This window comes from Hyposmocoma kahamanoa, unplaced genomic scaffold, assembly GCF_003589595.1.
Source record: "Hyposmocoma kahamanoa isolate Upper Pololo Valley unplaced genomic scaffold, ASM358959v1 79, whole genome shotgun sequence".
In the NCBI taxonomy this organism is placed as follows: domain Eukaryota; kingdom Metazoa; phylum Arthropoda; class Insecta; order Lepidoptera; family Cosmopterigidae; genus Hyposmocoma; species Hyposmocoma kahamanoa.
The window spans coordinates 6,679,489-6,704,167 of NW_020653993.1; the positions used below are offsets into that span (position 1 = coordinate 6,679,489).

The 24,679-nt window shown below is 35.1% G+C and overlaps 2 protein-coding genes across 3 annotated transcripts; both read right to left on the reverse strand.

The window, feature by feature from the left end:
* Nucleotides 1–6: 6 nt before the first annotated feature.
* On the reverse strand, nt 7–2,946 carry LOC113233633 (cysteine-rich PDZ-binding protein). The gene is made up of 2 exons (XM_026468794.1): nt 2,656–2,946; nt 7–1,528 (listed from the first exon to the last, which is right to left on the reverse strand). Exons 1-2 carry the CDS (start codon nt 2,826–2,828, stop codon nt 1,399–1,401), a joined length of 303 nt encoding a protein of 100 aa, XP_026324579.1. The 5' UTR covers nt 2,829–2,946; the 3' UTR covers nt 7–1,398.
* A 1,406-nt stretch (nt 2,947–4,352) lies between these two features.
* Nucleotides 4,353–24,045, reverse strand: LOC113233619 (serologically defined colon cancer antigen 8 homolog). 2 transcript variants are annotated; one of them, XM_026468774.1, is made up of 17 exons: nt 23,930–24,045; nt 22,098–22,215; nt 19,538–19,727; nt 19,275–19,402; nt 16,079–16,255; nt 15,455–15,589; nt 15,213–15,307; nt 14,422–14,578; nt 14,187–14,348; nt 13,836–13,941; nt 13,457–13,590; nt 12,441–12,545; nt 11,998–12,088; nt 11,190–11,307; nt 7,043–7,167; nt 5,910–5,999; nt 4,353–5,312 (listed from the first exon to the last, which is right to left on the reverse strand). In XM_026468774.1, exons 1-17 carry the CDS (start codon nt 24,043–24,045, stop codon nt 4,561–4,563), a joined length of 2,799 nt encoding a protein of 932 aa, XP_026324559.1. In that variant the 3' UTR covers nt 4,353–4,560. The 2 variants fall into 2 exon arrangements, with proteins under 2 accessions (XP_026324559.1, XP_026324557.1); XM_026468772.1 differs by having other exon boundaries at nt 5,182–5,312; nt 5,910–6,004; nt 6,855–7,167.
* Nucleotides 24,046–24,679: the final 634 nt, after the last annotated feature.

The following is a 24,679-nucleotide window of genomic DNA, read 5'->3' on the forward strand; positions in this document are numbered from 1 at the left end:
TTGGAGTTATTAACGCAACTAAGGTTTCATACACGCGTAAACCAGATGCAGTAAAGAAAATTTGCCTAAAAACAAAATTTTAGTCTGTCAAGATAAATGTTCCAATTGTCTGTTTATGGGTTGAATTCCTCGAACTTCACTGCTTTTGCGTCTGCTTGTAACATTTTCACCACACTTGTGAAAGTTTGTCCAGGGCAGTACTATCACCTTCCCTATTTCTGCCGCCAAGCAATAATGTCAGCATTACTGTGTTCCGGTTTTGAAGGGTAAGGGTGAAATTACAGGCACATGGGACTTGTCAACTTATGTCTCAGGGTGACGGGTGCAGTGATAGTGCCACTCAGATCTTTGAAATTTAACGCTCTGAGTGGCACTGTAACTGTTATGGACTAGCATGTAGCTTACCATCAGGCGCACGCATTATTAAGGGGTCGGAAACATTGAAGAGGTTGGGAATCCCTGGGTAGAGCTAAGTGAAGAATGGGTTGGGGACCCCGGGGTAGAGCTAAGTGGGCATTAGACATAAAGGTTTAACTTTTGTTTATATAATGTACAAGTGCGCATTTGACCTCCCTTTAACCTGATGGAAGACACATGTATCTATATAAGCACTTGAATCACCATGGTCTTAATTCTATACTCCAAGGAAGAAAAGGCATAAAAGGCAAATCAAATAAATATATTTTTTATATCATATTAAAAGTAAGTAAATTACTCATGAAATTGACACCTAAACTGAAACTCCAATTCTTCTTCGTAAGGCATGATACCCTTCCGAATGAGTAATGAACCCTAAAGGTTAGTAGGCATGGCATCTGGCACAGTTGGCTAGGAGACGTTGGTTCAAATCCAGCCAGATTGAAGTGAATTTTTTTTATGTGTTCAATCTCTGTATGACAATTGTAACAAGCTAGTGGAGTAATTTCACAAATATAATTGAATATCATGATGGTCAAACTTAAGGGTTGCTCTTTGGTAACCACAAAGTTTATAAGATAACTGAAAATCATAAACAACTAAACATTTTGGGTCACATTTTTCCCATATTTCAATATTCACATAAAAAAAAAAGTTTTTGTAAAATAAAACTTAAGATAACTAATAATAAACTTAAGAGACTGGTCCAAAGAGCATAACAATTTAATGCAAATACGACAATGAGTCATATTCAATACAATTATCTTCAACACTCTTTCTTCGTCAAAGTATCAAAAGCTTGGAATCACAAGGATCCTCAGACCTAAAGTAAGTTTGCCATTAACGGAGTGTCTGTCTCTCAGTGCAGCCCAATATAAAAAATGTCGTCTCATTATTAAATCAATTAAAAAGGCTATTGAAGAGTATTTCCAGAATATATTTTGATCCTATAGCTACTTTTAAAGCTAAATTAATCATAATCTATGTGGAACTCTGTCTATAGTTCTTGGTATCTAATATTTTCTTTCCGCACATTGCACAAATGCCTTTCTTGTATGCACACGCTTGGCAGTAGTGAGAGCCGGCTTGGTGGACTTTCGTTCGGCAGATTCTGAAAGTAATTAATTATAATGTTATACTTTTTTATCAATCATTATATTGAAAATAAACATTGAATATAAAAAAAGTATTAGGCCACTCATTTTACTCTAGCAAATATTTCATAAGGGTAAGTTTATTATCACCTGGTAAAATCAGTTTTGGAAATGTCAATGTCAGATACTTAAATAGGAAATAGGTTGGTATCACAATTTATACAATTTGAAATTGTACTCTGAATGTTAAGTGGTTTTTTAAATAAATTTCTAGTACTTATATTATTGCTTTGCGCAAGTTTTTTTTTTTTCATGTCATCAAGTGATGGGATAAACAAGTTGTGCGCAGATGTTTAGTGACTGGGTCATCAGATTTAACATTTCAAAATGTAGTGTATTGCACCTTGGTTCCCAAAACCCACAAATAAATTATAGTTTATAGGGTAATGTCATAAGCTCAGTCAGCCAGCAGAAAGTTCTGGGAATTACCATAACTTCAAATTTGAAATGGAAAGAACACATTGATACCATGGTAAAAAAGGCAAACTGTTTTATATATGTCATACGGAGATCTTGTCAAGGGATGACAGTTGAAGTATTTATTAAGTTTTACGAGACATATATTAGGCCAATGCTTCAAACATTGAATATATGGATTCCAAGTCCAGAGTCCATGCCGCAGGCATAATGGCTATCAGTCACCAACACTACCCACCACATCCTCGGCAACAGAGTGGAACAAAATCACAACAACAAACAAAGTCACAAAATGGAACAGGTTGGTTAATGCTAGCTCAGTGAATGCTTGCAAAAACTGGCTGGGCAGCCGTAACAGCCTTAAAAAAGAAGAATTTGTGTCTTCTAGGTCTTCAAGCTCTTCTAGTGTTTTGTGGAATTTAACAAAAAGATTCAGGACTATTTGTGAATTTGTGGACTCGGCTTTGATATACGCATCAGCTTCAAGCTGCTTGTCTATTAATAATAAATAAATAAATCATTACTACTTGATAGCGGAAATAGGTAACAGTACTTCTCTGAGTGGACTTGTTCACAAACAGCTCTATTGTTACTGCTACTGCAAGTGTCTATGGAAAATAATTTTACTGCTAAATATATCTATGGATTATAATTAAAACATACTTACTTGCATTCTTGGAATTTCGAAGTGTAAGGATTAATTCGCCCTTTCTTCGCTGTAAGAGCTTTGTTTTCACCGACTTTTCTGCCCCCCGACTCAACCGTGTTCCTCGCCCCGGCCTTCCAGGGGTCTGGTGTAATCACACGACCTAATTTCTTTTCACATTTCTCACAAACCATATTGTTCGTTATGAAAAATAATGAATTTTTTACTTTTTTGAAATATAAACTTGTTTTTTGCTATAAATTCGTAACTTACTGTAATTTAAATAAGTTACAATAGTAGCTAAAGCTAATAAAGCGGTAGTTTGTACGTTAAGTGCTTTAGTAGTATTATAAAATTTATTCCTTTGAAAATACTAAATAAATTCTCCGATGCAAGCAAACAATCGTTATCTTCTTCTTTTAAATGTTATGGTCAATCGTGTAAGCGGTAAATATCTTCTTCTTCAATGAGTTGTCATTTTGACTTTGGCAAAGTTGTCATTTTGCTTTTTTTTATTATAGCTATAAGATAATGGCAATTCACCATAAATGTTTGATCTGATTTTTTAATGTTGGGTAATTTTCCAAAAATATTCAAACTGTGGAAAAGGAAAAATATATTTAGAATAAGAATACTTTATTGCGTAAGCACCGAGACACACATGATCTTAAAATTAAAATACAATATCATAAACTTTAAACCAAAATACAGTACTTACAACAAAAGTTATAACGTATAGTTATCTATAATGATTTTAAAAAATGTAATAATAAATGCGTGTCGCGACACGCGCAAACGGAATTTGCTCAGCTATTAGCTCCTAGAGGATGGAAAAGTCTAAGTATTAGCTACAGGCTGATAGATTCCTCAGCGGGCTGTCAACGGCTCATAATTATATTCTACGTTTAGACATTATTTTATTATCTTTTGAAGTTTTATTTAATGTGAATTAATGAAATAAAATTGTATAGCTAAAAGCAAATTATCAGAGCAAAATGAGGTTTAAAATGATTGTAGAACAGCGAAAAAAATTAATCATACATAAGTAAAAATTTTTTTACTAAAAAGATTTCTTTTTAATGGCTTTATCCTTTCGGTTCAGTATCTTCAATTTTGAACAGGTGTCAATTGTCAAATGTGGAAAAATATAAGAAAAAGATTCAGAAAAATATTAATTTTTCCAAATGAAATTTTTTCCATTACCCAACACTAGATCTGATAAACTTGAAATAATGATGTGTCTGTTACCCCATGCCATGTTTTACTTGTGGAGCAGGGGTCCGGACTTCTCTTGACACGTTTATAGCATATTAATTGAATGATATTCCATATTTTATAAATCTAAAGTAAAAATTTGACAGCAGTCATAGTGATTGCAAATGTTCGAAATAATTTTTGTATATTATTTTTAGGAACTTGACGCTGACACCGCCAATAATAAAAAATAAGTCAATATGGGTCGTATTCCAGAACTCTACTCAATACTCAAGTCAGGACTTGAGTATTTGCAGCGAGCACTGAAAATCATACTCAAGTCCCTGCTATTAGGGTCGTATTTCCAGTGCTTGAAATCATACTCAAGTCTGCTCAAATCCTGACTTGAGCATTGAGTAGAGTTCTAGAATACGACCCTAAGTGTTGAATAATTTTCCTAAAGATTGCTGTAGATAATTAAATAGTACCTATAATAAAACATCAATATTTTTTATTTTACTGAGCAACAATTTAATTTTTCGTCTCAATACACTTTTCATACCTACTTGATTTGACGACCATCAATATATTTTAATCCAATCATAATTTTAGTGTACGTAACATCGAAATCTAAACTTAAATATTTATCTACAAAAATGTGTACAGCATAATACATCAAAACGAAACAAAAGCAAAACATAACAAAGTTATTGCACAATAAACCTAAAGTTGCTAACTCCTAGTTACTTTGTCGTTAGGCGAATTACTTCTTTTACTATCTGATACATTTGTTTGTGGTTCAGCATTGTTTGGGCTCTGTGGTGCAACATTCTGTGGTTCAACATTTTGTGGCTCTTGATATTCTGGAGTATACTCCTGGTTATACTGGGTATTATCATAATTTTGATCACCTTGATAATTCTCTGTTCCGTAATTCTCATATTCACCTTGATACTGAGCGTTAGGATCACTATATTGCTGAGGATACTGTTCATAATTCTCATATTGCCCATCAGCGTAACCTTGTTCATAATTTTGTTCGTAACCCTGAGTTTGATAGTCTGCATGACTTTGATCATACTGTGAAGTTTCATATGGAGTATTTTCATTACCCTGCTCATACTGAGCATTATCTGCAGTCTGTTCATAATTCTGATAGCCTTCCGTATAATTCTGATCAGTTTCTTGGATACTTTCATTAGTCTTTTCGTCACCTACATCTTTGTATGATACGTCATCATTAGTTGGCATTAAACCTTCTTCTTTAGTGATATTAGTATCTAGAGCTAACTCCGGTTTGAGGGAAGCTCTAGAACTTTGCCTGCTTAGTTGTCTTGAGGTGCCTCGACTATTTCGTTCTGCTCTGGTGTCTGAGAACGAGGGTTCGGTGTCTCCGGTGGTGTCAACTCCGAGATGGTCTTGTCTGGTAACGGAAGAGGCAGAGGGGACATTTCGGCCTGTTGAGGACGGGTGCGGGGGTGGTGCTGAAAAAAAGTTAGAGAGGTTACTCACGGTGACTTGTAGCAGCGATGCAAACGCGATGCAGGCGCGATACAGTCGCCCTTAGTCGTTGTCGCGATACAGTCGACCTTGACACAGACGCGCGATTTTAAGCAGCGATGCAACGCCAGTTTGTATCGACGCTTGTTTTGACACAGCACAGCTTTTGACACGACAATTGCATCGATGCAATCGCACGTTTGTGTCGATGCAATCGCGCGTTTGTGTCGATGCAGTCACGCGTATGCATCGATAAGCTAGAAATAGCTGTGTGTAACCACTCTTAAACTGTAAATTTTGCCATATACGACTGTTTGTCTCCATCTAAATAGAATACATAAAGAGAAGATTTTTTTTCGTTTTCCGAAAAGATGAAACGAGGTATTCATTACCTACTTATTATTTAAGGTTCATCTTTTCCAGAATTATTATTTTCTTCGTTTATTTAGTGTATAATAAATTGGTATTAAAATATCTGAGGTAATTTTTTTCTTTATGCAATAAAGCCTTATTTTTTTATTTATTATTTATTTAGATAAGAAACATTAAAATCACGCAAACTTGTTGTCATGTTACTTTACCTTGATAAGTGCTAGGTGTCGCTGCAAGGCTTGACTGAAGCGGCAACGATCGCGTTAGCGTTTCTACTTGACGCTGCACAGTGCCCAGTTCTTCCCTGGATCACACACACACGAAATGTGATACACACAGACACACAAAACACAAGTGCATTCGAAGGAAATAACACACAAATTACTTCATGTAACTGATCGGTAAATAAAGCCTGTAGAGTTTATAAAATATTTTTTAAATTTTTAAACAATTGACGACACCCGTCAATTGTTCCGAATTCGGGCTGGCCAATCGGAGTGCAGTTGTCACAGTACTGATTTGGCAGACTAGAGTTCAAACAAATTAATAACATTTCGTATCTATTTCTGGTTATATATATATACTCGATGAGCAACCGCGAAAACATAAGAACTCAAAATTATTTGACATAGTTTTCTGGCCCCTCAGTTCGCTACTGGTTTAATAATTACCTTAATAGTTTAGACATAAGATCAATAATCGGTTTAGGTATGCAGTGATATTATATGTGCATGTGTAACTTATCAGATGAGCGAGACAAGTAGTTGACAAATAATATATTCCACATAATTGTCAACTTGCGTGGAACTAGAACAGTTGCGAAAAGTACACCTTACTTACTGAATAGTTAGACACCATAATTAATGGAATGTACAACATATTAAATCCTATTAAAACATAGCAATGCACATGCAAACTAACTACCTATGTAAACATGTCCTTCCAATCACTCACTTACCGTTATTATAATTCTACGTCTGTGATATATTACTTAGATCAAATCCCATTTAATACGCACGTTCCAGCACCGCACCCGTGTTTCTATATTGAAAATTGTTATTTCTTTATCCTAGAGTCGAGATTACGAAGACGACGAATGAGGTGCTTTCGCGTCCTGTTAACTAGAATTTGATACTCTTCTTGTCATTTCTTACCTTAGAAGAATCATCATCTGAATCATCAATCTTATCAATAGATAGATCACTTAGATGTCTTGTCAGTTCGCGTACATAGTCATTTGTTTTATAATTGTCATTTTGGTATCTATTTCTATACGTGTAAGGAGTTGATGTGTAGTATGTGCGATCTAAGTCATAAGATGATCGACTATGAGGGTAGCCACTTAAGGGAGTGTAGCTTCTCAATGGTGTTATGGCGGTAGTGCAATATTTTTTATGCGAACACCATAGGTGTCTTAACTTTTTCATAAGCTCAATATTTCGGCAAAGCAAATGTGTTCTGTCGGCTCTGAAAACATTTAAAATTTATTGTGAGTGCCATATGCCATAGAAATATTTTTATGATACCTCTCTTATTATACCTACTTAAGGAGTGATAGAGACGCAATAAAACAAAAACATTAGTATCAAGTTGACTTTCAAAAACCATCCATAAATTTGATCACACACGCTTATAACCTTTCTACATAATAGCGAAAATAGCAGCAGTAGAGCTTCTTGTGGAAGAGTTCATCCAGGGTAGTACTGCCAAGCAGTAATGTCAGCGTTACTGTGTTCCGGTTTGGAAGGGTAAGGGTGCTGGTGAAATTACAGGCACATGGGACTTGTTAACTTATGTCGGAGGGTGACGGGCGTAATGGCAGTGCCCCTCAGATCTTTGCGATTTAAAGCTCTGAGTGGCACTGCAACCATAGACATAGGAAAAAAGGGGTGATTTGGTATGCTCGTTGCCTCGCGTTCATGACACGCCTACAAACATCGCCACAGTGACATGGTGATCGTTGTGCATACAAGATCTCTTGTAAAACGTGAAAATGCCAAGTTGTAGCGATATACCTTGTAAAAGTTGGAGTGAAAACAAACATTTTAAAACCAGTGAGATAACATTCCAGCGGCTATTTGCATTTTTACTTACTATTTCTATTATTACCCAATGATTTCTTTTTGTCTCCATAGAAATTTCTAGATTCAAATATAGTGATGTTCATTGACGATGACTGATGTTTATCGACAATAAATTTTTACTGGAATGTTTGAATTTCTTTCTATGATTTTTGTAATTAAAGTCCCTAAAATATCGAAGCGAAAAGCTTTCAAGCGCCCAAGTGATCGCGTCCTGCGCGGTTCCACTAGCACCCTACCGCGGCAACCGCGAGCAACCGTCACCACTACAGGCGTAAAACGCGCCGTGAAATGTGCTACTAATTTTACATATTTAACTATTACATTCTACAGATGCCGCGGTCCGCGGCAGACGCGGGTGAAAACCGCTCCGTGAGTTGTTAGTGTAACGAAAAATGAGTTTCAGCGCCATCTAACGTATAACAATATAGTAGTTAGCTATTATATACTAGTAGCATTTTTACTAAAACGCCACCTGATGGTGAATGGCTGAACCAGGATAAAAAAATACTGAAATATTTTAATATAACTCTTACTCAAGTGACTGTAAGTTTAATTTTGTTAAATTTTAAAATTGTGTTACGTCGTTTTCACGTTTTAAGCCCTACCCAATCAAAATCTTTAAGTTATAGTAGTAGATAATAGAGAGTAAAATTTGAATTGCACACAAGGTAAAAAGTGGCGACATCGGCACCCGATCTTACATAGCGTCATTACATATCTCCCCATTTTTCCTATATCTATGGCTGCAACTGTCATGGATAGACGTGTAGCTTACCATCAGGTGCACGACTTTTTCGTCCCGTCACTTAATATTATAAAAAACAAATAAAATCCATTCTATCACAAATTTTCCTTCAATTGCTTGGATGTGTATCCATACATACATGGCTTGCGCAAGTTTTCTCGCATTGCTGAACGCCTGTGTAGCGGGACTCTACTTATTCTATATAGGGATTTTATAGGGATGCAAATCTATGAATGAAAGAAAATGGAAGTTATCTTCCACTATTATTACTTTTTATGTCGGTATTATTATTGAAAGAGGAAGAGTAGTCATATTTAATGGACACTGAAGATTTACAAGAAACAATTTATGGATGGCTCAGGAAAACAAATACTTGGTATCAAATGCATAGCACACATTTTATGAAGCTAATTTTACAATTCTGAAAAATATATTACTACTAATGTAACATGATGCAGATTAATTGGATCAAGTAAAAGACAATTAAATATGGGCTATAAAATCAATATTATTTAAGTGATAGATTTAAAAGAAAAAGCATCTTTAAATTATCAATGTGATCAAAACTAACTCTGCCAAAGACTGAATTCAATTTTTATTCTAAACAATTATAATCATTACCCATTTTTGCATACAATACTTAGTTATTATTTATGCACAAGAAGCATTATAATACGCATAATACTTAAACTATACGTGTTACATGGGCATACATTTTGATCTTGTGGCAGTAACAGCAAAATGCTGACGCGCCACGCGTTTGCGCAACTGACAAATGCGTATCCATCCGTATACAACATCGAAATAAATAACTTTATTAACAATCGAAACCTAATTTTATGATAATAATAAACTTAACATTTTTATAAGTAACCAGCCAATAAAGCCTTGTAACTGTTTTTTAAAATAATATTATTGCACAAACATTTCGTAACAATTGCACAAAAAATACAATCACAGACGTTAACTAAAGCAACCTAATTTGACTGAAAGCACATTTTTAAAGTTCTACCAACCCATTGGCCAATGGGTTATTAAAATTACCTACTAATTTATCTTACATTTAGTTACTACTCAAAAGGTTACTATTCGTTAATCTAACAAAATTAGATAAGATCATTCCAAATCTTCCCATAAGTGAGAGCTGTAGCAATTAAGAGAATCTAAAAGATAGACAAGACAGCGAAGCATAGGGACATTAGAAAGCAGCTACGCTGTGATCATTGGCGTTTCTGGCAAGAGTGTCAATTGTGAAAAATCCAGTTCCAATACAAGTTTCTCCATTTATAGTAAATCGCAACTAATAAAGTTAATCAAAACATCGTGTTTCATATTTATTGCGCTCTCTCATTTACTTGAGCAGTAATAGGCACGCACTGCTCTCAGGACTCTAATCAAGATCCTACAGCGTCTAAAATTAAACATTTTAACTGATTTATCATCTTAACTTTAGTTTTTAAGACTTTTTTAATACCTAAATACTCCTTATAAGTGAGTTATGGTAAATATTTAGTCTAATTCTTTCGACTATTGCTCGCTTTATACATATCTATTTAAGCCTTTGCATTTTATCTTATGAACCTTCTGGCTCAATGTTCTCATTAATAAATTCAGCTTCTGTTATAGGAGCTTTCGTTTCACTGTCCTCTACGTTTTCTGTTTCTTCTACTGTGGTTTCAGAATCCTCCATTTCTTTAATTGGTTCAATGTCATTAGATTTTGTGATTTGTTCATCATTTTCTGGGTTTTGTGTTGGTTCGGTTAACGGATTTTCATTTGTAATTCCAGAAGTTTGTTCAGTTTCGCGATTAATGGTATCTTCTTCTATATTCTCTACATCTGATTTTTGAACATTAGGTATATCTTCAATTTTTACTGTTGCTTCTGTGCTAAGTTCTTCGGTTTCTTCTAATTTTTCCGTTTTTGCCATTAATTCCTGATTGTTATTTTGTGTCAACTCATTTTGTGCTTCAATAGTTTCTATATCATGTTTCAATACCTGTACGCTATCGGCCGTGACTTCCATACTAAAACTATTCTTGACACCTTTAGTTTCATCTGCGTGGACAGCAATTTCTTCGACTTGTAATTCACGTCTTTTCTTTTCCCTCTTTCTAGCCTTTGGTATCAACTTTACACTTATATCAACTTTGATAGGCTCCTTTTTCTCTCGTAAAAAGGGCTGTTGAATCATCAACGGTAAATTAAATACCTTTTCTCCTTTAGCCTCGAGATCCGGATTGGTCGTTAACGGGCCAACGACGATTGGCGCGTAATTATTCGACGAATCGGACTCTTTTACGGAGCGGCGCTTGGTACTCGCTATTGGTTGGTCTCGGGATCTTGAACGGTCGCGTTGTGTTCTGATTGGTTCGTCTGCATGGCCGCGTCTCTGCGCTCTGCCTGCCACCAATGAAAACACAGCACGACGTTAGGTTGTTATTTTTGAAATTTTGAAATATGGGTAATGATTACAATATCTTTCAGAAAGACACATTCATTTTTAACCGGCTTCAAAAAAGGTGTACTTTTTGTCAGCATATTTGAAGCCGACTTTCTCTCTTCATATAAATAAAATCTTAGGAGCTTAAAAAGTGCAATTTATGCTGCGAAATTAAACAAAAAATGATCATGCAAATAAATCTCAAAATTATTCGTACTTGTGCCTACGATTTGCGTCGTCGAGCTTGTCTGTGAGCAATCGACATTCTCCAGTGAGTTTCTCCATCAGACTGTTTTGTGATTGAATCATGGACTCCAACTCAGCCACCGTTTTAGCTGTGGATTCAAATTTTGCCTTGTCTAAGACTCAAAACACGTAATGCTAGTCGTATTGGTAGAGCCGTAGGGCGGATTCCACCGGCATTATTCAATCGCTCTAACGTGGAGGCTAGCAGCGATAATGCGGATAGACAGCTATTTTAAATTAACTGTTAACAAATTCACTAAACGCCTTACAGGTCTACCGTTGCCAACTGTGTTTCACGCCTTAAACTCCTATGATATATGATAATGATAAACAATCTGATGAATAAACTATTGAATCTCTTGATAAGCCCTTTCTTAACATTGTCAATGGACATGCAAGCGTAACGGATGAAAGGGTAAAATATAAATGTTTTGAAATTTCTTAAACTAATGCTGAAAACACTGGGGTCGATTGGTGGAAGCAGATTAAAGATGGCGCTAATCAGCAGTCATCAAATATTTTACTCGTAGCATATCGTACCTTTCGAAAAATAGTATTGACAAGATTTGTTAACAGAACAGGTGGTGGTTTCAATGATGAAGATTACATTTTGAGAGCTAACTACACAGTGACACTTTGATAGCTGCCAACCCCTTTCAAAACATCAATAGTTTACCCATTAGATGAAAAGAAATTCCCAAATTTAAAACCAGTTGAACAATATTCTAAAGAACATCCTTACGAAATGTGCTAAGTGATATTACATTGATTTTACTTACCATGTTTATTTTCAATGGATTCCAGAGCTGAAGATAGCTCTTTGTCTTTCTTCTTCTCGGGTGAGAACGGTGTCAAGTTACGCATGTTAAGCTGCGAAAAATTCAAATATATTTAATTTTTTTTTTTAAAAACAAATGTTCCAACACAAAGGCTGTTTTAAGCAAGTACGGCATTGTAGCACTACACCTACCGAAAATTAAATTCTCTATTTTAACATAACCATGCCGATTAGTCGAAATAATGAACTACAATAGGTCGCTAAAAACACAGGTGCTCTAATACGTAGTCTATCCTGTTTAAAGAACTATTGGTCTTACTACGCATGACGAAAATGGTAGTAGAAACTTCAGTAGGGAAAAAGAAATATATAACATTAACATTATTTATTAATATAACACTCTTCAAGAGGAAATGATAAAACCAGCCGTGTTGTTATAGATACCTCTTTCTCCAAAGCAGAGATCTGCTCAGAAAGACGCAAGTTTTCCCGACGAGAGTGGACCAAGTCGGCATCAGCCCGGTCCAGACGTTGTCGAAGTGACTGGATCTAAAATTGAAGCGTGAGTTGATAACGAAAATGAAAAACATTGGGTCGAAACACAAAACTGCGAAGCGACGAACTGCGATGCGACGCCGCATCGCAGAAATCTACGAACTCGCACGACGCATCGCCCATTTTTGCGACGTTAATCGTCTTTGTGTTTTTCTTATACTTTCTTATCAATAACAGCAGTGCAACACTCTTTTCACGATCCATTGCTCCTAGTTTAAAAAATATGTTCAGTACGGTTTATTGACCGTCGAGAGAATGGTTACCCGAACCGTGGCAGTGAGACGCCTTGCCACACCAAATGGCATCGCACAATTCGCGTCACAGTTTTCTGCGTGGCGAATTCGCATCACGCTGATTCGCAGTTTTGTGGTTCGACCCTTTAAGCGACTCAAAAAAAGGAACTTCAGTTTTTCTTTTGACTTTCTAGTCATAGCGCTATCTATGAGAAATCTATGAAAGATTTATCACGCAGTTAGTACCTTTACAGTTACCAGTCCTGGCGAGAGATGTCGCTATTCGCTGTATTTTACATTTTTTTAAATTGATATTCAATTATTTTTTGTGTAATTACTCCACTACCTTGCTATAATTAGTAATCACTCAGAAAAAATTCCTTCGATCTGGCCGGATTCGAACCGACGTCTTCTAGCTTACCGTGCCAGACGCCATACCAACTAAGCAAAACTTAAAAAAGAAAAACTTCAGTTTTTCTGACGCGCTGTAGATATACAGTAGTAGATATATCATTGAATTCATTTTAACAAAATTCTTTAAAAATTGAAAGATAAATTGAAAGCTACAAAACAATGATGATATCTATCACGGAGATGGAATAATACGTCCAATTTGAACAAACAAATACGCTCTGTTTATATGTATGTAGTAAACATAACATAGAATCTTACCTCAGAGTTAAGACGATTAGTGTCATGTTTTGACTGCCTCTGGTGTCTTTCGATGGCTAAGCGAGCACTCGCCAATTCTTCTTCCAGAGACGCCTTCTCTGCGTATGCCTGGGCCAAATCTGCTTGCAGGGTGGCTGTGGAATTGTATTTAAGATTTCTTTTATTGGTAATAAAAGAATATGGACTGGTATTAACCAGTACCAAAATATTCCAGGAGTATATTAAATAGAAATATGGCAGGGATGTCTTCACGACAAACAAAATATTACAATTACAAGAAGAAATTAGTGCCATTCGTACTGAGCATACCATGTCCGGATTTAGAGATCCTAGGATGAACCATCAACTAGGGTTTTGGGCCACCTATTGTCAAACTTACATGTTTTGTTTTTAAGCTCCATTTTCAGTTCTTCAATGGCAGAATTCTTCATGGACAATTCGCGCTTCAGGTCGTTCTCTTCACGACGCTGACGTTCCAGCTCGAGCTACAGATAAATAATATAAAAAGTTCTATAAATTCAGATAATTATTTGCTCTTGCAATAAACAAACGCAGTTTTCAGTTTTGATGCAATGGTATTAATGTTTGTTTCAGATAATTATCAAATTGTTAACAAATTTTGTAAAAATCTACGTCATAATTCCAGCCAGGTTCTTGTCATCACATCTGTTTTCGTGTTTCTATATTATGAATCTAACATTACTGAAGGAAGTTTTCTGTTGCTATCTACCTGTAACTTGGCAACGTTGTCGTACTGCACTGCAAGATCGTGTTGCAGCTCATCGAAATGAGCATTGTACCGCTGCTCAGCGGCGCTGCGTTCCTGAATAGCACGACGAGCCCCTTCACCAGTTAGCTCGCGAATCTTGGAACGCTCTTTTGCTAACTCGTCCTGTAACAAACGGTTTTTTAATTGCTTTTTTTTAATCAAGGTTAGCTACCTTATGCAAGGTGCATTCTCTAACCTTGAGTCTGCGTATTTCAACTTCAAGATTGTTCCTCTCCTCCCGTAATTGTTGTTCGACAACATCAGTACTTCGTCGATACTTCCCGTCGTCGCCTTCTCTTTGCTCTAAGGAAAGCTTCAGCTTGGATATCTGTGATTCCAATGCTGTCTTGTCCCTAATTCATAAAAGTATATTAAATAAATATGTTCTTATATCGAGTTCTTAGGTTTTCGCGATTGTTACACATAGGAAATGAAACTATTTTTTCGGATTTAAATCGCGTATATTTGTTTTTTCAAACAAACCAACGATTCGGGTCTTTTACAGTTCCATGGTCCGGATAGTTAGTTTTACGCATGTTGCAACTAGAATTATCATTGTCACGGCACTTATTGAGAAAACTTCACACGTTTGTTTAAAGTCTTCGAAACGCTGGATTTTATTTGTAACGTCCACTCCGTACTGGTGTAAAGAGCGCGAAACGTTGGTTTGTTTGAAAAAACAAATTTACGGGATTTAAATCCGGAAAAAATAGCTTCATTTCCTAAATGTGTTATTAGTTCTGACAACGCGGAACCCACACGACTATCATTCTGACTACATATTCAAAGCCTACCGGGAAAAATGTTCCATTCATTCAATAAAGAATTCATGTTTAGGCTAATAACTTCGGATTCATAATATCTGGGACACTAGCACAACAGTAAGCACAATGGATCCTATAAGATCGAAATATTAAAATATTTAAAGTCAAAGCACTACGAACTTTTCTATAATTAATTACACTCAAAAGATACCGATTTACTGACCTTTGCAAATTATCAATTTGGCGTTTGAAACCATCAAGGCACGTTGAGTCAACAAGCCCAGAGGCCAATTTCCTTTTGTTCTCGTTATTTTCATCCTGAAAATATTTTTTTATACAGTTGTATATCTTTACTTAAATGAGCGATTAATGAAAACAATTGACATTATTACGCCTTTACTTTCACTCGAGTAAGCTTAAATGAGTATCATGCAATCTTGGAAAGTCGAAATTTGGAATTTTTACCTGAACCTTCTTGAGGTCAATCTTTGCCTGCGTCAGCTGTGCCTCCAATTCCGATATGCGGGACTCAAACACGATGTTAGGACCTTCCAATTTTGTAGAACGAGATTTTGATGTCCTACGCGCTTTCGGAGATCCCTAAAACACACCCTTCTTAAGGCAGAGAAATGAAATTCCACACAGAATAGTTAAAACGACGTAAAAAGAACGGCTTTTGTCGATCGGCTTTTGAACCACTTCGAAATACTCGTATTATCTGTCATTTCTTATCAGTTTCAACTACCGTTCTTGTGGAGAAAATGTATAAAATTTAGATCTGTTAACTCAAGAGAAAAAGTTCTTTGTAAACACAGGCTATAGTTTGGATACAGTCATTTTTATTATTTTATTTATCATTTAATTCAGATCACATAACCTATACTTATAACATATACTCGTACCTAAGGACTAACGGACATATAATATAATATAAAAGTAATATAAATATAAATTTATTGACTGTTTGTGCGTGTTTAATACAGTTTGTATGTAAGTATATATATATCTAGCAATTAAGATAGGAGCGATGCCAATGTTGACGATTTTAGTAATGATAGATTTCAGATCTATCCGACAGAACCATCTCACCTTATTATCGCTATCAAATCCAGTGCTATCTCCCAAATCATCGAGCTCATCGGTTTCCGAACCTGCATTGTACGAATGGAACATCCGAGAAATCAGTTTGTTCTTCTGCGCTTCGTGCAAGTGCTCGTTCTCGGTGATTACTTCCTTCACTTTCCCAAGAAGATTGTTCAGCTCGTCCTACGATAAAATGTTTAAGGTTTATGTGGTGCGTAACCATACACGCGTATAATCAAAAAGATTTTTATTTAATCTACAACTTTTTAACGAGTCACAGTTAACTTCAACTGCGTTCCATTAGCGCTTTTGAATCAACAGACCCAATCTAAAGGTGCACTTGAGATCTGATCTCAAACTTTAAAACTTTTGAGGAAACGGCGGTGTATCATGTATGTTTTGAACTGCCTTCTTAGCCGAACGGTGACCATGTTGGTCTGCCACGCAGAGGTCCCGGGTTAAATTCCCGGGCCGGATAAATATTTGTATGGCCTAAACTTATTTCTCTCGTGAGTTTATGTGTAATTTGTAATTGTCTATGTGCGTGTCCATGGCACTCGCGATACAAGGTTACCCTAGTACGGTGCTTAGAGTGCACAGTAGAATAAAACAAGTAGGGTAACTCCGTACAAAATAACAACGCGGCTTGTATGTGTGCGCAACCGCCGCGCGGCTTTGGTCGGACGCACACGCGTACAAATGCGCGTTGCGACGACCATTGTTGTGCTACGCTAGAACACCCTTAAATTATGCATAAGGTTAAAAGGTCTTAACCAGATGATTTTAAAACGTAATCTATAAACAGAAAACAATTTGGATCTGAAGACGATTATGAAATTGAAAAGAAAAAATAAATGTTTATTGTTTTATATCCAAATTAAAGAAAATTAAATGAAATTTAAATTACAATAGAATTATACACTGAAATGTAATGTCGAAAGGTATCACACGCGGGGAATTATTTCCCAGTCACCAGATTTTGTAAATAATTTACGTCTTAAAAACTGATCGATTAACTAAATAGACTATTTTAAAATCCAAGTTACTTACAAATCGTTCAGAGTTTTTATACAACCAGTAACCTTAAGACTCAATTTACATTGTCGCGAAACGGAATGGAAGCGAAGTTTTGTAACCACAGTATAATGATCGTTATATATCAATTGTCTAACGTACAAATTAAGGGGACAACCGTCCGAACCAATTACTGTCAAATAAGTAATACTCGACTAAATCAATACAATGGCAAGTATGAAGCTTCATACGAGTCATGCGTCTTGTAAATTGGTCGAGTATTGCTTAATTCGCGCGTCTTCCATTTTTTGCGCAGTCTCGAGAATTCCCACAGCTACCGTATCATGACTAGTTGTACATTACACAATTGACATAAAGTCCATTATGCTATAGGAACCTAGGATTTATAAAACGCGTGCGCAAGCAGTTCTCTGATATAGAAAGCTTAAAAATGGTTTCTTATGCCTTCGTACGTAGTATTTTGGAATTTGGTAGTATCGGGGCGACCAGATGTTAGGAACATTGAGCACATATAAAAAATTTTCATAATAAATGTTCATGTTGCAGCCATCTTGAATACGCCACCCAGGTGTAGAATCCTCATTATGATGTGTATTCCGCACGAATAGAAGGTATCCAAAAGAGATTTCTACGTTACTTCTAATATAACTGCCTCCGTGGCCGAACGGTTACCATGCCGGACTGCCACGCAGAGGTCCCAGGTTCGATTCCCGGGCCGGGAGAAATATTTGTATGGCCTACATTTATTTCTCTCGTGAGTTTGGGTGTAATTTGTGGTTGTCTATGTGTGTGTCCATGGCACCCGCGACACAGGGTTTCCCTAGTGCGGGGCTATGTTGAGTGTGAGCGTTATTATAAAAAAAAAAAATATCGAGCTGATATATTTCTGCCAGATTAGGAGACTAGGTGTCGCAAATTTAACTTTCTGCCATTATACAAAAAGAGAGAAATGGCTGATTTGACTTAGTACCTAACTAACATAGCAAACGGCACTGTCAATTGCCCTGAATTCCTTGAGCAAATAGAACTACGCACAAGCAACGTTGCACTGAGAAATCCCATCACACTTTCCGTTCTTAGGGTTAGGAGAAATTATAGACAAAATGCATTTTTAAACAGAATGTCTCGCTCATTTAACTCCTTAGTTAATAGATATGGTGAGGTGGACTTTTTTTGGTTCAACACCAGTACAAGTAAACTAAAACGCTTACTCAGTGATATGTTTTTTTTTTTTTCAAATATGTAGATACTATAAATGTTTAAAGTTATTAATTTCGTTATTTAAAAACTTACTTTGTAGTTTGTTTCTATCACTTTAAATAATTATCTGTGGAAACTTTTAATTAGCCCTCAGCATACATGCACTGGCCTGTCAGACGTGTATTATACTTTAATCTATTCTTGTTACCTAGCTGTAAGTTTTCCCAAAATAATGAAAATAAAATAAAATAAAACTTCAAAATTTATGAGTAGAAAAAAGTTCACCACATACGAGGAACCTCATCATTTTAATTTTTAATTTTGAATGTATTTTGCTGCAATTTTACAAATGCTATTATGACTAATTTTTTTCTTTTTCTTTTAAAATTTCTAATTTTTATTATTATTATTGTTACTTTTGAATTTACGTTCAATGTCTAAACAAAGTTTTTTTTTACAAACAAAGTCTAAACTCACTATCATGCCATTTTTTCGGTGATATCCTATAATTGGCAACACTTATTGGTCATGTAAATTAGTTTTTAAGTTCTACAATGTATGCTGTTGAATGTCCTTTATAAATAAATAAATAAATACAATTTCGTTAAAAACTCATATCCATTCCAATTATTTTTTTTGTATAATATCAAATCACGGGACGAACAACTCGTGCACCTGATGCTAAGCTACACGCCTGTCCATAACAGTTGCAGTGCCACTTAGAGCTTTAAATCGAAAAGATCTGAACCACAACTTATGTCACCCTGAGACATAAGTGGACAAGTCTCATGTGCCCGTAATTTCACCAGCACCCTTACCCTTCAAAACCAGAACACAGTAATGCTGATATTACTGCTTGGCGGCAGAAATAGGCAAGATAGCAGTACGAACTCTTTCACAAGGAACTCTATTGGTATTAAAAGGAATCTATGTCAATGTAAATGGTCTCAGTTAATAACAGACGTACCCTGCAGTACTGGCTCTCCCGTTCAAGCTGCTCAATGTACTCTTCCTGCTTCTGTATGAACGCGACCACGTCAGGGTTGGTGCCACCTGACAGGTCCGCTGCTGGCGTCGAGGTGGGCAATGGCGGAGCTGTTGAAGATTTCACTATGTTTATATTAATTGAAGACCCGTAATCTTCAAAGAGTCAAAGAGTTATTTAAAAACATCACCAGATAGCAGTTTCAAGCCGCCATAGACAAAGTAGGTAGTACCTACATTACTTACCAGTAGTCGTATTATGCTGTCCATAGGTATTATTCAGACTGTCGGCGTAAAGAGTCGCGTACTTTGCTGTAAGCCGAGGACGATGCTTATACTCCAGGAGTGGATACGTTGGGGAGAGGTACTTCTTGTCCAGATCGGCATCCGATTCGTCCAAATTCTTGATGGATGCTGAACCGCCGTAGCTACGGATCTTTGGGTACAAATGATTTTAAAAAGGAGCTATTTCCCAATTACCGATATATTACAAACATCTATTACCAAGTTATAAGTTATAAGTAACATCTAGACAGAGCAAAACTTCCCACTATCACCCCTCCACACACACACACACACACAAACACACACAAGCCGTCATACAAACAAATTCAATTACACAATGATCTAATGATTGTAAAAGACAATTTAAAGTCGTATAATCTTGAAGATATGATTAATAATTAATAATATGATTGTTTTTAATGTGAATTTTAGTTGAAAGATTTGGTATTTCATTTTTTTTTTCTCTTTTGTTTTTTCAAATCTTAGTATTAATTGAAAATTTGACTGTTGTATAACATCTCAGAAATAGCTTAAGTAACGTCAATATAAATGTTAAAAGGTCAAACTTTATAATTGGCTTTATAAGTTTTTAATCTACAATTGTATAGAAGATGTAATAGCTGTTAAGTTTGCTTATAAATAAATAAATAAATAGATAAATAAATAAATAAATACTGCCTAGTTACATAACTAACGTACTAACTACATAACTAACATTACATAACTAACGTACGATATCGAAGTTGACATTTCCCATTATATGTATATATTCGACTGCATTTTTTTATGTATGTTACGCATGTTACGCGTTAACTCCAGCATTTCCGAACCGATTTTGATGATTCTTTTTTTATTAGAAAGAGAGTACCTCAGTATTTGTCCCTTTTAAATTTTTAAGAAAATATTCCACTTCTAAGGGTCGCAAACTAGGGGATAAATCCGGTTTCGCGCTCTTTCCGGTAACCATTTTCAATAAAACTTTGCAAATAGATGTAATTCCATAAACTTTGGAGGTCGGTTTTTATAGTAGGTCCTCTGTACTGAGATTATTTATATAAACAAATGTACATAAGTGATTTAGATTAAAAAAAATGTTTCAATTCCAATGTACGTACTGCCCTCCTTGTCATACATAACTAACTCATTTGCATTTTGGTAACTTCGAATTTAAGTTTTTGTTCTTGAAATATAACAATTACGCTGATTTTGCTTAACAATAAAACTAGAACCAAATAAGATATAAAAAGAAAACCTTGTAGACGTCGAGTATATAACTAGAAATAGAGACGAAATAAGGGCCATCCATCCCTATGGCAACTCATGAGGCAAATGGTCCATATATCACTTTTAAATATCAATTCTCGTTTGCTGAAAGCACAAATTAGAAAGCTGAAATAGTACAGCGCGAACAACTGACCTGCGTGTACGTCTCAGTATATTCCAAAATATTGTCTATTTATTTGTAATAAAGATAATATCTCTAACTATGGGGGACTGTTCTATTCGGTGGTGTGGGAAAAACAGTAAAACATGTAATTACAAAACAAAAGGAATCACATTTCGTCTGTAATTAAATATGTAATTTTTCAATTTCTATTATAGCAAAGCTCAAATGAAACGGGTCGATTTGAAGTGAAACAATTGACGACACCAGTCAATTGATTCGAATTCGGCCTGGCCAATCAGAGCGCTGTTGTCCCGTAATTATATGACAGAATAGTTTTCAAACAAATTAAATAACATTTCGTCTCTATTTCTGGTTGTATACTGGATGGTTGTAGATCTCGTTTTGCTGATTCTAGGTGTGTTGATGTCGCTAAATTTCTAATTATTTACTAATAATTTAGCTAAACATGTCGGTTACATTAGTTATGATAAGAAGGGCAGTATGAATAAACTGCGTTTCAGGTGTTCGCCGCCATGTTTTAAATTAATGTTTTCTTTTTTATTATATTTTCCATAAAAAATAAAGTTTTAAAAAATAAGCGAACGTGCCGGATTCGAACCGACGTCTTCTAGTAAACCGTGCCATCAGACGCTATGACAACTTAAGCCACGGAACGAACCAGCGTACCTAAGTTTTTACTAAACCTTTATATTAATAATTATAACAAACTAGTGGAGTAATTACAAAAAAATAATTGAATATCATGGTTGTCAAACAACCTGACATTCAATAAAACACTTAAAAAGGATCATCCTATTTAATTTTCACATACAAACAATTGCTAAAATCATTACCATTCATTTTCGTATCTACGAAATTAGTTTAATATAGATATTAGGTATATTATACATTTCTGTTCTGTGCGAATATAGGTACACATAATGAAATTAAACTATCATTTAGATTTTAGTTAATCTAAACTTATAAATTTGTTTCTATAAATGGTTTTTTTTTAATATAATAAATCTTTTTTCTTTGTCTTGTTTACAAAATATACAACATACATAGTATAGTATATCGTACATTGACTTTTTATTTGTAAGTCAATGATATCGTAACTAAAATATTACTTACACTTGGTGCATAATTCCCGGATAAAAAGTATCTCAGCTTCGATACAGCTTCTTTGTAAGCCAGTTCTGTGTAGTCCGGAATTCTCTTCAGGCCATAGTCAGATAGTTTTGTTGGCCGCCTATACGAACAGTAATAAGGATAACTCATATTAAAACATTGAATAGACTAGAACACCTAGCCGTTACAATAAAAAATAAAAACTTTAAAAAAATTACATCTTAAATTTTATTTAAAAAAATAAATGTTTCCAAATTAGAATTGCGCATTGCGCCACGATTTTGATTGCAATGAGAATTTTGTGGTTTTCGTATTGATTACACAGTTACCTTAGCAACGGTTGCTAACATAAGCAATTCCTTAGCAACGGGATAGTCGGTGACAAAAGTAGCGAGATCAATAAATGTTACATTAATATCTTTGATATCGATCGACCTCTTATGTCCCGCACTGCTGAGCACGGGTGTCTTTCAAAGAGAGGGAAAGAGGGAAATATAAATAGTCCATCATATTGGCTCTATAGGGTCCACTGAAAATCAGCGTCACAGTCTTTAATCAACTGTGACAGTAGCTGAGTGGATCCTTTTACATGCGTCATAAGCCGCACACATGACATTTATTCAAATTTAGTTGACTGTTTAAAATTGGATTATGTTTGCTTCGTTGTTGTTTTTTTTTATTGTTTTACTATTTGTTTTACTTTTGCTTTGTCTTTTTTTACTTCTTTCTGTATATTTTTGTGTTGTGGAGTTGTAATAAAAGAATTCCATTCTACATATATGTATAGAGGGTTGAATTTTGCAAAATTTCTTGTAAATTGTATCAGTGAAATCTATTTGTAATCTCAGAGATTTTAGATAGGTAGACTCTCTTGGGGATCAGAGCCACAATATTGCGTTTAGAAGTCGCGCGTATGCGCCGGTTCGGTTAGACCCAAATAAGATTCCAATGCAGTACGTATATAACATAGTAGTAAAACATTATGATACCTTATTATATAGAAAAAGATGACAAAACTATAGATTTTATTAATCTATAGTTTTGTTATCTTTTTCTTTTTTCACATATTTCTATATGTTTCACACATTTTTATATATATTCTGCATATTTGTACGAGGAAAATTATATAATTGAATATTTTTCCCATAAACTTACATTGGTAAGCTTTGACCTAACACATCTTAGGTCGAATTTCAAATTCAGCGTCACGTCCCGCATAATTGTATTTTTATGCTAATTTGAAATTTTATGCTCATCGCTTGAGGAATAGCCCAGTGAAGCCAACAAAGATTAGCTCACTCCCCTCATTACACTTCGAAAATAATAATGTAAAGGTAGTAAAAAAAAACAATATTTTTTTAAATAAATAATTATCATCCATTACTCCTTCTGGCAAAAGTCGCTAATTTCACTGACCATTGTCTTTCCCAAATCTCGATAGTACATTAAGGTAATGTCCATTAAGTTAATGTCCATTAAGTACTTAAAAGGCATTTAATTCCGTGTGAAATATTTCTCTTCACTTAAACCGTTTTTTTTTCGACGTTCGCATTTTTCTTCTCGACTGTTAAGGGAATTATTTAATTAGTTGCATAGAATGTTTGCACAACACTTTAGTTTCTTATCTCACTAATTTGTTTAGCTTTTATTTTTATAAATAAAGACATCAAATATTTTAATTCAAAATACGAAACCCGACAAAATTTTAATTTATTGTAAATTAAAACTTTTAGCTGAAAAAATGAGAAGTTTTACGGAATTTTACACGTATTTCTATCTCTTGGTCGAGGTCAGACATTGAGTTAATTAATTGAAGTAAATTCAAGCCTGCTTACCTAATTTTAGGGCGCCTCAATTTCCCGTTCATTTCTTTATCTGATCCAGCACTAGAACCGCTCTTAGCTCTGTATCCGGCTGACTTAGGTTTATTCAAGTAACTGGTCGATCCCATACCTAACCAACTAATAAAAACCTCACTATACCCTTAGAAAATCTGTTTTCATAAATCTATTCAAACGCTCTTGAATTTAGAACAAAATTAAAAGCAAATAGTTCAAAAATTCGAATTTTTCGAACCCATGACGCGGCAAGGAAGGAACATTGACGGAAAAAGAATGAAATTTGAAATTAAGAACTTCGGATGCTTCCGGAATTTCATCTCTTTCTCCCTTAAGAGGGAAGCGTATAGAACTGTCTCTTTCTTAACGGAAAAATTTCTTCAGGAGCGTATAGTCCGAGAACAATGTGAACTATGAACTAACAACAAAAACACTATTTTTAAATTTTTAATGTTAATAAGAATATTGCTTGGATGCCCGTGTCTTCAAGGAGTTTTTTAAAACTAACGCCTTCTGTATGGCTGGCAAATATTCTCCCAACTAACTTACCGCAGCTTTCAGGCACCTATCTAGAAAATACTAGCTATGAAGCAAGGAATTGTTGGAGAACATTTAAACAAAACATTGTAAAGTTTCCAACATTATCTAGTCAACGCGGTGAACTCTTGCAAAAAGAGTTGCACAAGATGAAAGCTTCAAAGCGTTAATTTATACGATGCAAAGAAAATGCAGGGAAACCATGTCGTT